General features: G+C 32.5%; 1 protein-coding gene across 1 annotated transcript in view; it reads left to right on the top strand.

The window, feature by feature from the left end:
• Positions 1 to 14247, top strand: part of LOC145732932 (MOXD1 homolog 1) — a 31817-nt gene that overhangs the window by 5038 nt on the left and 12532 nt on the right. Inside the window, exons 2-3 of the mRNA XM_081985488.1 lie at positions 6862 to 7368; positions 13834 to 13989. Coding sequence (XP_081841614.1) covers positions 6907 to 7368; positions 13834 to 13989 — 618 coding nt within the window. The 5' untranslated portion in view covers positions 6862 to 6906. The remainder of the gene's footprint in view (positions 1 to 6861; positions 7369 to 13833; positions 13990 to 14247) is intronic.

The following is a 14247-nucleotide window of genomic DNA, read 5'->3' as shown; positions in this document are numbered from 1 at the left end:
CGAGTCGAATTAAACGACCATCTTAAAGCATTCCGGGCTTTTGAGTTAATTTATATTTTTTCTTTTGACTTGTTTCTTGCGGGGTGTTTAAAGTTATGTCAAGAGAGTTTTTCAGACTAGAGTATAAGAAGAAACAAAAAGACGAAGTTTAAAGGAAACAGACGTGGTTGACAGCATTGATTTGCTGAAAATAATTAAAAGGGGAGCTTGAAATTATAGAATTAATGGCAAACGACAAATATCTTCAAATATTTTAAACATACCAGGTGTCCAGGAGAACCCTGTAGGTTTTTTTCATTTTCTGTCTCAGAACTTTTCAGTCGTGTAGTATTGTCTAACTGAGAACAAAAGATTACATAAACAAATCTTTCAGGATTTGAGAATTTAATAATAACACTGGCCGACACAATTTTTGTAACACCAGTCAGACCATTAATTTCACAATGCTTATGCCTTTCTAGTAATAGAAAAAAATCCCATAAAGTCCTAGAACGTCCACTTTTTTCAATAGCTTCATTAAACCTTTTGATGTTGGCCAGTAATAGCCGTGTTTGAGTTGAAGCCCCGCATGAAGGAGCAGAGCAAATATGACGAACCCCCATTTGCACAGTCATACTTTAAGCCAAGATTAAGTTAAGGGTGGTTCACACTGTGACAATACAGGTGAAAAAATGACAGCCTGAATCAAACTTAACTTAGGCGCGGCTTAAAATACGACGGTAGGCGTGTTCGGCAGAGTCGGCACAACGCGTTCATCTAGAATTACAAAGTCGTAACTGCCAAAATGAAACTGTAAAAAAGAATTGCTTTTTTGGGATTAACACAACGGATATTACTTATTTACCAAGAGGAAATATTCGTAAATTCATATGTAGTTACTGTTTTTTTTTTAAATATTTTTAGTATTATATACAAAAGAGCGTTCTTCCAAAAGGAGTTTATATGCATATACGACTTTGTAATTCTAGATGAACAAACGGTAGAAAAGATAAAAAAAAGATAGGTAGAAAAAGAGTTTTTCCATTGTATTGGTATCTATTAATCTAAAATCACTGATGGTCGGCCGGAGAGGAGTGCATTTCAACCTGGATCTCAAAATGTTAAGTATGAGCCTCTTGTAGATCCAAAAAATGTTCTTTTGCCTCCTCTTCATATAAAACTCGGACTGATAAAAAACTTTGTGAAGGCTATGAATAAAGATGGTAAAGGATTTAAGTACCTGAGACAAGTGTTTCCTCAGTTAAGTGACGCCAAATTAAAAGAAGGTATTTTTATTGGACCGCAAACTAGAAAATTGATGGGAGATGTTCATTTCACGGAAAATCTCACCTTAGAAGAATTGAGAGCGTGGAACTCATTTGTAAGAGTGGTGAAGGGATTTTTAGGTAACAATAAGGATCAAAATTATGAACAAATAGTTGAGGAACTTTTGGAATCTTACAATTTGCTTGGTTGTCGAATGTCTTTAAAAATTCACTTTCTTCATTCCCGTCTATCATTTTTTCCGGAGAATTTGGGCGCTGTTAGCGACGAGCAAGGTGAAAGGTTCCATCAGGACATCAGGACAATGGAAACAAGGTACCAAGGACGATGGGATGAAGCCATGATGGGTGACTATTGCTGGTTTTTGAAGAGAGAAGACGTCACCCCACACAAAAGAAAAAAATAGAACTATTTGGTGTGTTTCAAATAACTTTTTTGAATATTTGTATTGTTATTAGATTTCAACTTATTATTAAGTAGATACAGTCGCTATAGAGATTTAAATTACTTGTAAAACATATTTTGTGATAAATAACATATGCATTATAATACCGTTCTACGCTTGTGGTTTGTTTAACGTAACAAGAAAACCTTACGTGCTACAAGTTTTTTTTTTGCTGTTTTCAATTCATATTGGTCCATTTTACCATTCTATGCTATTCAGCTTTTTGTTACAAAAAAAAATATTTTTTTTGTCGACCAGTGTAATTAATGTTTATATTACTTTTATGCTGATAAATCAAATGAAGGGTGCACGGGAAAAACAAGCTAAGTCAATTTTTGGCCAAATTGAGAAAACAGCTTCACCTGATAGACAATAGCGATGCTATACAGGGTCCAAACTTAGTCAGAAGAAAATCGAGCTACGTCGTCTAATAGAACATATTTTAGGATAGGCGTACACGGGAATGACCTACTTACCTTTCAATCTTTTTAGTAACTAATTAGTTTAATAATTTTTTATCAATAAAAAACCAACAAGTTTTCAACTAATTATTTTTTGACATACATTTTAATTTATGAATTACCTTGTTTGCTACTTAAGCTTGATGAATTTAATATTTATAATATAAATCTGGTGAAAAACAGGCTAAGTCAAGACCTATTTTTGTATCTTCTTCAACAAAAACCTTGTAATTATTATATTAAATAAAAAAGCATGCTGCTTTATATATATAAAAATATTTATGTTTCTAATGCCTATAGGTGACCAGTTAACAACGATTTTAGAGATAAAACTGCTGTACTCAAAAACTTCAAAATTTGACTTAGCTTGTTTTTCCCGTGCACCCTTCAAATGTTTATGAAATATCTTAGAAACGGAACAAGATAGGTAAAGCAATGAAATCTGCTTGTAACCATTACTAGCAGCTTCTCACAAGACTGGCTCAATCACTGATCCAGATTAACACAATCTACTTTTAAATCCATTTACGGTATCTTTTTCTGTAACTTCCTACGGTATTGTCTAACAACTTTAAATAGATCAAACGTGGAAAATCGATAAAATGATACCTTCCTGTAGAGTTAAATCAGTGCTCTTAGAGCGTTAAGTATCAAATATAGAAATGCAGCAAACGTTTTGGCCTAACCGTTTTTTGAATACCTATTTAAGCATTCTACACGTTAAAGATAATGACTCATATACCCCCTCTGATCACCATAATTTGATGCAGAACCTGTCTCGGATTTAAAACAATAGGTTTCAGGTGCAATGCACTCCTACTTACCTGTATTTCAGACGCAAATCCTTTCGAGCATGAAAAAGATGGCTTTCGGCATAAATTCGTAATAAGAACTTCTGTTGAAATGGTCAATTTTCGGCATTTATGTACGTAAATTGCTGCTGTTTTTCTGAATCGTAGGCTCTGTTCAATTTAAACCAGTCTATTGATGTTAATTGTATGACACAGCATTACAAAGATCGTATCTTAAAAGCAACGTTATAACAGAACAATAAAGGTTTCTACAAAATTGGTATATTAATATTCACAATTTTCATTTTAATGTTGAGAGTCAGTGTCTATACAGGGTGTTACAAATTCGATGCATTAACATTGCTATCGCAGAAAGTATAGTTGATAGAGCTCTAGTTAAATGGAGGCAAAGTTGCGCATTTTATTGTTAAATAATTTGGTAACTAACCAACTTCTCTATGAACGTACGAACATGACTAAAATAACTGACAGACTCGTACAACTACAAACCAAGTGGAAAAATAACCCAAACAACTGGACAATTGTAAATCCACTATGCATAACCAACCAGTCCAGACAATCACGTTACCTTTTCCCCGCTTCCACCCTGTTAGAGCACATCAACTAGAACTATTTTTTTTTTTTTTTTTTGAAATAATTAGAAATAAGAACTGACTCTTGAAATAAGTGGTTAACCTAAGAATATTGCTAAACCTAATTATCTAAATAGTCATTAGGTACTCAAAGTCCAGTTAATGCGTGGCGCCTCAGTAATGTATTTTTAGCCAATTGGTTTAATTTTACTTGACAGCTACAACCATTAACATGTAGTACTTAATTACTATTGGCTTAAACTGATACCTTTTTTAAATGCTGTTGGCTTTGACTTTTAAAGGGTTTACAGCAAAATGTAATGAATTTTCTTCTTGATTCAATGTGAGTCTAAATTATACATGAACATCCTGAACATGTTTTCAGTGATTATCGTACGTGAGAACGCGTAAGCTGAAACTAACATATAAAACTATAACATGTTTTACTCGTTAATTACAAAAACTAAACTGCTCGTCAAATAGTATAGGACAGCAGAATTGTTACCCATTTTTCAGCGGATGTTTCTCCAAATTCAATGACTCGCTTTTAGTAATTCTTGAGAGATTTTTCTTTATGACTGTTTTTCTTTTTGAACGTTAAGTTTATTACTTACAGTAGTATTTATAATATTAATACATAATTATAGTAGAACGACTTCAAATAGTACTAAAAAAATTACCACCTTGTTTATTTTATTAGCAATATATGTTACATGTCCAATTAGGACATCCAAAATATTTTCATAATATGAAAAAACCACAAAGAATAATTATGTAATAAAGCAAAAATTTTTCCAGTCATAGTCCATATTTCATTATTATTCCTTGCATTACAAACTTTTTATATTCACAACACAATTAACATAAATTAAAATATCAATTAATAGAAAAATGTAACTAATAATCTACACATTTTCTTTGTCGGTATTCGAACTATGAACCGTCAGTTTAAATGAGCAATTTTCAAATTTACAATTCTGCCATAAATGAAATTCCTGCCCCTTTACTTCATGGTCTACATTTAAAGTTGTTGTTGTGGGTTTGTTGAAATTACTGGTTCTCTGATATCATCTGTGGTATTGTTCTCCATTGGTATTAAATTACAATCATTTACATCCAGAATTTTCATTGCTGTGTCATTTTTATTTCTTAAAGAATCGTCAATGTAGCCTTCTGCTACAGTTGTGACTCCAACCACCGTGTCTTTTCAATGAGCAAATGTCTCCACCATTATCTACAAGAAGAGTTGCATAGGTTCGGCGAAGGCAGTAACCAGTATTTTCTTTGACATCAGCCAATTTCAAAAACAACGCTATTTCCTTGGGAATACTTGAGATTTTGTGAATACCCATTACAACTCTGTGGCAAACTCCATTTTGATATTTAATGAAAAAACGATCTGTATCAATAACATCTGGACAAAGAGACAAGTATTTTTTACAAATATTTATGTAAAATTCTCCAACAGTTGTAAATGTTGGATTTTAATCAGAATTAATTTTTCCATGTATTCAATATCTTGAATTCTCAAGTTTACCAGTTCATCAGGTAAAATGAAAATGAGAGAAAATTTATTGGAAGTTTTATTTGCTCCATTGACTTCATAATACATTTAAACAACTTACTCTGGTGAATTAAAATTTACATTTAAAAGCAGCCAAAAAGCAGCTTTGAATTTGAACAAAGCTTGACTTTATTCAAATAAAAGTACGTCGTGTATTATTGGACTAAGCAGAATTAAACCATTTCCATTCCATTTCATTGGTGGCTTCCAATCAAAATTTAGATTTTACATATACTTGAAAAATATGGATGGTTTCTACAGAAAAAAAGTCTTGTCACACAAAGCGAGTAATATTTATATGCAAATTACGCAAATATAATTGGTTGCTTTTTGGTTAATTACCTAACTAGGTTGTAAAAAAATAAATTGTATATTTCTCCAACATTCGACATAAAACGACATCAAAATGTTTATACTCTGCTTACAGCTTACAGCACAATGTAAAACCACTCCAATTTCTACTAGAGAAGATGAAAGAAAATTGGACTTTCTATTATTACCTGAACACCGCATTATAGGTTGAATTCTAAAAGTTTTATTTTCCTTGTAATTTTTTATTGACTAACTGGGTTTGCACGTGTTAGTCACCTTTTAGTATTTATGCAAATCAGTAACGATGTTTTGATGTAAATTGTACAGTTCCCATCAAATTAAGCTGATGGTTATTTTGAAGTAGGAAATTATAAATCAAAGTGCTAATAGGATATTAAAATCAGGAAGCATTCTTATTAAAAATCTTATTAAAAAAAATAACTTTTGATTAAGGTCATTGATATGAATTTGTTGTGGACTTTTTTCTTTATAGGACGAAATTTTCGATAAACAATTGATATACTTTCATCAGTAATTAGATAGACTGGCGTAAACTTGTTCTGCATATTTTAAAAAAAACGAGACTATAACGGCTGTTCAATTATAATAATGAATTGTTGAAAAGAAAAAAAACTAACTTTGCTTAAAACCTTTATTTTAATATTTAATTCTTAACTTGTGATAGTGTCGTGTTTTACAATGACGCCTTGCAACTATTAATTTAGTATCGTTACGTAATTTAATTAAAGTCTAATATCTAAAATTTAATCTAAAATTCCAAAAAACCCGTATCTCTAATTATATCGCAACAAACCCCGAATATGGTCTGGCTGAAAACAGGCTCAATTTTACCTGAAGGATATTTTAATGAGCCACATTCTCGTTAAGGTTACACTGAATCAGAATCCGCCCAACAGTTTGAGGATCAAACTTGAATTCCAACTATTTAGCTGCAGATTGTTTACTCTGCAAAGAAAAACATTAATTTGTAATTAGACGATGACCAAAAACATATAAGATAGATGGCAGGCATTTTTCAAGGTCTGGTAGTTTATTTTCATTATTCAGAACACGCAAACATGTTGTTTTGTATAATGCATTTTAGTTTTGGTGATTTACGGACCGAAATGATTACATTTTTAATGTTGTAACTGTCTCAGATCATTTTCAACCAAGGTGTCATGTCTTAATAAAGAAGTGAAGAAGTAACTGGAATATTTATCAGGCATTTCCGTATAAAACTGAAAAACTCGCTTATTTAGTTGATGTTAATTTATACAGAACAGGTTCTTTTCCTATTACCGAGAGGAAGTCCTAATTATATATGTTATTTAATACGTGTGTTTCTTTTTTTTTGCTTTGCTACTCGATTTATATCTAGATTATACCAAGTCGCTTCTAACTATACCAATTAATGTATCTTTTGTTACAGACTATAATGAACGCCTAGTTTATCTTTTCATCTCTAATCTACACAATGAGCTACTACTACAACCGCCATCAAATCTACCTCCTGCTTCAACTCTTTTCGGTTTTTCTGGTTACCATCAAAGCTGAAGATCTATTAGACCAATATGTCAGGCATGTTCAACTAGTCAACAACTTTGAAACCAATGACAGCTCTGACTCCAACATATTACATCAAGCGGACTTAACTTCACGCAATTCAAGCAACAATAAATTCAATAAGGATTTTAAACGATTACAAAGATTAAAACGAGATATTTCTTCCGACATAGATTGGACTCATTCTATGGCTTTAGATAACGATGGTTTAGTGGTGTTAAGATGGCAACCCAGACACCAGGAAATCCTTTTCAGAGTGGAAGCAAAAACTCTCGGGTATGTCGGGATCGGTTTCAGTCAAACTGGAGGAATGGCTGGTGCAGATATTGTCATAGCATGGGTGGATGATCATAGCAAAAAAGCGGCGTTGATGGTAAGTACAAACAGTTACCTAAACAATGTGAATAGATAACGCGGTCAATTATTTTTATTGGTGGGGATTTTAAAATAAATGAGTAACTCGTTTCTATCAAATAAGTTGTCAATGTATGTAATCAAATGTCAAGTGAAGCTTTTAGATTTTATCTTGATATGTGACATCTAGTTATCGAAAAAACTTGAAAAAGAAGGGAAAATGTTGAAAACATTAGTACTTATTCTGGGTGTCTCATGACTGGGATATTATTGATCGATAAAAAGTATTAATTAACAGTAAAGTTTTACAAATTTGTTATCAAAATCTGTGTATAGTTTTGCAAGATTGAGGAAAAATAATGGTTTTCAGTACAAAGAAATTCTGGTGAAAACTATGTGGAATCAAGAAATGTATGCTAGAAAGTTTACTCAAGTTTGTTGTAGTTATTGACACTTTTTGCGACATAAGGTTTAAAAAGTTGAGAGATCCAAGGAATGCTCTGCGTTGTAGATTGCAAAGTAATCTTACAAAAGTTTATGATGAAAATACTCCCGATGGGCTTCAGAAGGAGTTCAACCAAGATGATCATATCATGAACCTTATGTTATAAGTAAAAACCAACTCTAAAACTGTGCACATTAAAATTAACTTTCGATGTTATTACGGGGTGGAACTTATTTGGATGTCAGGAATATGTCATAGCTTTAGACCTTTTAGAAACACCCTGTAAATAACAAGTATTCACAAGCAAGATCTTTTTATTGAGATTAGTGTCCCGCTTAAAGCATGAAACCGCACTTTATTGCTGTTGTCTGGCCACCTTTAATTTTTGCAATGGCCTTCGTTAACTTGTCTTTGTGTTGAATTAACCTAAGCAAAAAGGCCATAGGGGACCTTTTTAAAAACGTTCTAGAATTTGCTCGAATTATTTCCCCCTGCAATATCCGTTTGCCAGAGAAATTACCCCCTTGGCCAAGTGGCAGCTGCCAGTGCCACCTGCTCGGGCATGTGCTCGTGCCACATATGTCGACAAAAGGAAATAACTATTAAGTCTGAGAAATGTTGTTTAAAACGCGTGCTTTAACAATTTGTAGACACTCTGATGTTATGTCTTTGATTTGGGGGGCCACACTTCCAAATTTCAAAGATTTAACACACAATAAACATGTGAAAATAAACATGATAAGAGATCAATTTACAATTACACCTAACACAAACATACAAGTTTATTTTCAACTGAAATCTAATTCGGTTCATATACAAGCAGTAAAATCACAAATAATGGCTAGGAAAATACGCTCGAATATTCATAGCTTTGATACCAGCACCAGATAAACGAGTTAAATTCACGTAAATATGTATGCAAGTGGTTATTTAAGTGCAAAACAGTAGTAGTAGTTTGAAAGATTTAAACTAATGCATTTTACGCTTTTAGGGAATGATTTTAGTTTAGGAAGTAATTTTCCATTGATTTCTGATTTGCTTTTAATTCTACAAAATGATCAACTTAGCAATAGTTTTTAATTTTAGCAGCCAGAGATTTCATCAGTATAAAACGACTCTTATTGGGGGAACTAGAAATATTTTCAGATTTTGACTGGTTGCTCGTACAATGAAGGAAGAATCAACTACCTTAAAAGACTTATTATAGAATAGTTACTAAGTGTCTTGGATTGGGCAAGAAATTGTATTTACTGGACATCCTTCAAATAGGTACTTTTATATAATTTTTACCATGCCTGTTTTATCATGATTGAGGAAACAGAGACCATAAGCTAATCAAGCCAATGAACTCATGATTTTTGCATATAAAGTAAAATAAGAATTTTTGCAGAGAAATTACAGTCCTAATTAATTTAACTTGCATATTTTCTTGCACAAATGCCAAAGAGTAACTTTGTCAGCAAAAAAATGAAACTTTAAAACTAAAATACGTGCGGAAAAGTAAACATTTATGTAATAGTCTTCAACGAACGTATAATTGTTATTGGATGTAGGCTGTGGGGAGTGAATAATAAAATAGGTATGATCTGATTGGTCAACAATAGTCATATCCAAACTTTTGTTTTATCACCCAACGAACCCTATTTTGAGTAACTATTGATTGGTAGGTGTTGCTGGTTCATACCAGTTTATCCAACAATAAGGGTATGACATTTGTTACACATATTTAGCAACAAGCATCAATTAGACAGACCTTTTAAAAGGCATGATAGTTTCTTGTTCTGTAGTTCTATTATTCTGAAAATAGATTCATTTTACGACGAAATTTCTCAAAAAATCATGGACGAAGCTACGGATGCAAGCAATCACTTAGTTCGAGTAGAGAACGGTACCACAAAGCATTCATATAACAGACATTCGTAAATTCTATAAGCTAACAGCGTTTTTGAAGAAAGCCAATGACGGATTTAGACCGAAGAATTTAAAGGTTCTCGAAAGAGAAGAAGTTGAAAAATTCCTGTCTAGCGACCAATGGTGTATATTTAGTGATACAAGTTGCAACAATTTTCGGGACAGCAGGAGCTTGTCGCAGGGAGGAACTCGTGAAGCTTACGTTAGATGATATTGAAAAAAAGATGATGTCTTGATAGTAACGATTCCAAACACAAAGACCCATGTTATAAAAAAATGTGTAGTGTGTAATTATGATGATTCTGATACAAGGTACACTGACCTCTACAAAAAATACAAAAGTGCCTCCAGAAGGTGCCATTGATTTTCCAAAACAATCAATAATAAAGTGGTAAAAAATAAAGTAGAACTTCTTCGGTTTTTCTCGGATATCTCCGGATTTAATACTGTTTGGATTTAAGATGTAATCAGAACATAAATTGTATTAGTAACTTCGTTTGCAAAGAGAAAATAAAAAATACAATAAATATTGTATTACATAATAGAATCTACTGAAATACAAAATTTATTAAAGCATATTGTTTGTCGTCGTCACAATTTTTATTTACTATACTCTAGAGTAAATCTAGCTGGCTCACTCACAGGCTATTTTCTTCTTCAGCGAAGTTTCAATAACTCGAATAAAAGAAGAGAATCCGGCTTTACAAAGCCCGAACCAGACAATTTATATTTCTTTAGCGGCAAAATCCAATAATTGTTGGCTGAATGAGGCGGAAAGCAAAATAATCTTTTCACTTCTGCGAATTCACGAAAACATACCATTTTGTTAGCTTGGTAAATCTTTCTTTCAGAGGAGATGATAAATATAATTACCCTGATTTCTGTAGAAAGGAAATTAATACTTAAAATTAGTAAGTAATTTATTCGTGAACAGGTGTTAAAAGCTAAATAGCGAAATCGCTTTATTAGCAACAACTGTAAGGGTTTATCAGAAAACGTTACGCAACAGCACCAATTTGAAATCAATTCGCTATTCAGCTAATGTAGCCATGGGACTAATAGAAATGTTGCGGGACTATTATTTGCATGTTTCCCGTGAAAATACTGGTAATTGCGACGGCACACATGTGGAATGCAAATGAAAACGTAAATGGATCCTGGACAACCATAATTCTATCGGATAACAGTGAATAATTGAAGCTTTCGAGGGGAAAGATGATCACTTACTCAATTAAAAGCTTTACTAGGATTAGTCAAACGCAACTATGAAATGTAGATGTGTCATATGCAGTCTTTAATGATGCATCTATTCAAATTATTGTCACTTATGCTACGTGTGCAGGATTTGCGCTTAATTAAGTAAAATCTATTATTATCAATTTTTCTTAGTTTGGAAAAAGAATCTCGAGATGAAGCAAAAAACGAGAGATACTATATTTTTTTAAAAAACCAACAAAAAAAAACAATAAATAATATAATATTCAGTTGAAATTATTTGAGCTGTTCAAATATTGAAAGAATAATAGAATTTTAACGATTGAGCTAAATAATATTTTTAACATTAAATAATGTTATCAAACTGATAACTCTAACTGTCTCTTTGTTGCTATGGAACACATGTAAAATCATTGAGCTTAACAGATTGTTAAACTTATCAGTTTGGCAAATACGGCCATTAGGCTTTTAAATTCCGGATCATTTGAAACACCTATTTATTTATATTTGAAATTAAATTCGAGGTTAGCATAAATTAACGTTTCTACAGTCCAGCTGCAAATTAGATTTATATGTTTATATATTTTCTCTTTCTAAAAAAATAACACAATAGCAAGTAAAAATAATGTGAAACTGCAGCAACACCCGTATAGTTGAAATGACTGTAAAATAGTGATGGGTAAATTACCGGTAAAGTAAATATTTTACTTTACCAAGAAAATTTACCAGTAAATTACAAATACTGTGTTTCTGGCAGTTCAAACTTTGACAACGTTTTTCTGCCTGACTGTACCAAATTTTGTAGTGTTTTTTCAGATTATCGGAGAGGATATTTAATGAGGATTCCAAAAATGTGCTTAAAACAATAATTTGCTTACTACAAGTGGGTTTTAGAGACGATTTTATTCCTGACTGAACCAAACCAGTTTTTCCTAAACAACTCAAAAAACGGTGAAATTTAGAAAAAAATGCAGGAGACCAAAAGTGTCCCTAATCAACTCCTTAACACAACAACGTTAGTTTTCGGGACCGTTTTTGTTTCCGGTATACAGGGTGTGCAAGAAAAATATGGTGGTTCACTATTTTTGTCACCCTGTACGCAATTTTGGAGATAGAATTTTTTACTCTACACCTCTGGAAAGAAGAGCTCAAGACGGTCCTTTTAAGTGGTTGAACCACCCTGAACTCCCAAAAATAATGAAGTTACAAGGTGCTCAAATTTTAAACCACAATTTCAGTTAATTTGAAAATTGGTTGCATCAAACCAGTTTGTGCTAAATAAGTCAGAAACGGTGAAAGGTACAAAAAATTTGAAAGAGAGCCAAAATGTTCGCAAAGAATTGCTAAACTTATCCCTGGAAGTTTCACAGTCCGTCAGTGTCGCTACTACGGTACACAGGGGGTGGATGAAAAGTGTAGTGATTTATGAATTTTCAAATTAATGACAGCCATGGCAGGAAGATGATATCTTTCAAGTAAATGTCAATTATACTCATAAATTTACTGGTCAAATTGGAATTTATTGTTAAATTTGGTACATTTTTCTGTCACACAGAATTTTACTTTTCCAATTTTACTTTACTTTACCGGTAAATAAGCGGTCACGGTAAATTTACGGCCATCATTACTGTAAAAGCAATAATATGAGGAGGTAATAAAGCCAAAGAATGAAATAATGATTAAAATAATATGCTATTATAGGTTCGGTGAATTAAATTCAAATATTTGGTTCCAAAACCAATCATATTGGAAATACGGTATACATTTTGCCGCAGCTAATAACACATTAATGATCTGTTACTTCTGGGATTTCGCTGTAATATAACTAGTTAATTAATTTGTTAAAGCATAACTTTGGACAAATCAACGCGTGCTCATTTAAATTTTACATTAATAGAATTTAATTACGTATTGTATACGTTCCTCACTACAATAATAAACGAGCAAGGTATTCCATAGAAATGAATAATATCCTTTTAATAATGATGAATACAACTTTCAGCGCCAACTTTCTGCGGAGTTGCTGACTTTTGTCATATTAATGGGATATGGACATGCCGACATCAAAGTGGACATAGTCAATCACGATATTAAAAAATTTAAATTTAACTTTAATTATAATACTAAAAATAATAATAACCAACCTGACCTGGCTTAAAGCTGCTACAAAATGTTTGTGAAACTTCCGGTTTATCATAATATGTCTAGAACATAAAATGCTCAACCAATCATATTTTCTGGGTCTAAACTAAATTTAGAACTAAGAACTCTAAATTCTCATTATGCGGGAAGGTACGTCCCATTGTGTCCCAAATTCGTCTTACAACGCTTGTTAAATATTCGAGATACTATATTAACATCTTAAAAGTTATGTAAGTATATAAAACTCGTTATTGCCTAGAACAATAATTAGTTAAGTTAAATTACTCGACATGATGGGTAAATGTAGTTATTTCTCAGAAACTACTTCTCGAATAAATTTACTGAAATATGGGAATATCGGTGCAAAATTATCCTTTTACATTAACGCGCCTCAATTAGATTCAAATTGTTCCAACTTCAGACTACTTATGCGGCTTGCATTATGCAGTTAATTAAAGATTCGAAGTTAATCGAGGGCGCTTGTTTCATCTGCCTCAACATTCCCACCAAATAAAGAAGATTAAAAGCTGTTCGCGGTGTAAAACCACGCAGACCGACATTACTCCCCAACTTCCTGTATCCGGTCTCGTAGGGGACTTTTTCTTTACGAGGTGTGCACACAAAATCGTTCCAGTTCATGTAAATAGCGTCGTTTGCCAGAAACAACGGTTTCCTGTCTCTGAATGCGTATGATCCTTCCGTTGAATTTTTTGCCTTATCATCATTATCGTGATAGCAAGTGCGGTCGTTTAAATCGATTTTAAATTTCAGGACTGTCACGGACCTTTGAAAGGCCAAGGAAGCGCACCCGTTAGAGATGCGATTGATAACTACACTCTGATGAGAGGAGACCAAAATAACACCCACACTACTATCGAATTTAGACGAGTTTTGGATACTTGCGATCCTGATGATTACGTTTTAACGGTAAGTGGAAGACATATTTTGATAATAGATTGATGGATGGTAAAACTTTTAATCACATGACTTAATGAAAAGAAATAAACACATAGTTTATACTTGATGTTTTTGTCCTTTTCGGAATTACAATTACACAGGTTGTCTAAAATTCATATCCAAAAATATATATTTTCATAGTTGTCAAAGTCAATTTTGTGTAATGGTTTACCTTTAAGCATTTTCAGAGATAATAATAATTTACCTGTAGATATAAAAACGATATAA

The sequence above is a fragment of the Ips typographus genome, linkage group LG1, assembly GCF_016097725.1.
Source record: "Ips typographus isolate SLU linkage group LG1, UJ_Ityp_2.0, whole genome shotgun sequence".
Taxonomy (NCBI): domain Eukaryota; kingdom Metazoa; phylum Arthropoda; class Insecta; order Coleoptera; family Curculionidae; genus Ips; species Ips typographus.
Note: the sequence above shows the minus strand (reverse complement) of the source record. Positions and strands in the feature narration are given on the sequence as shown.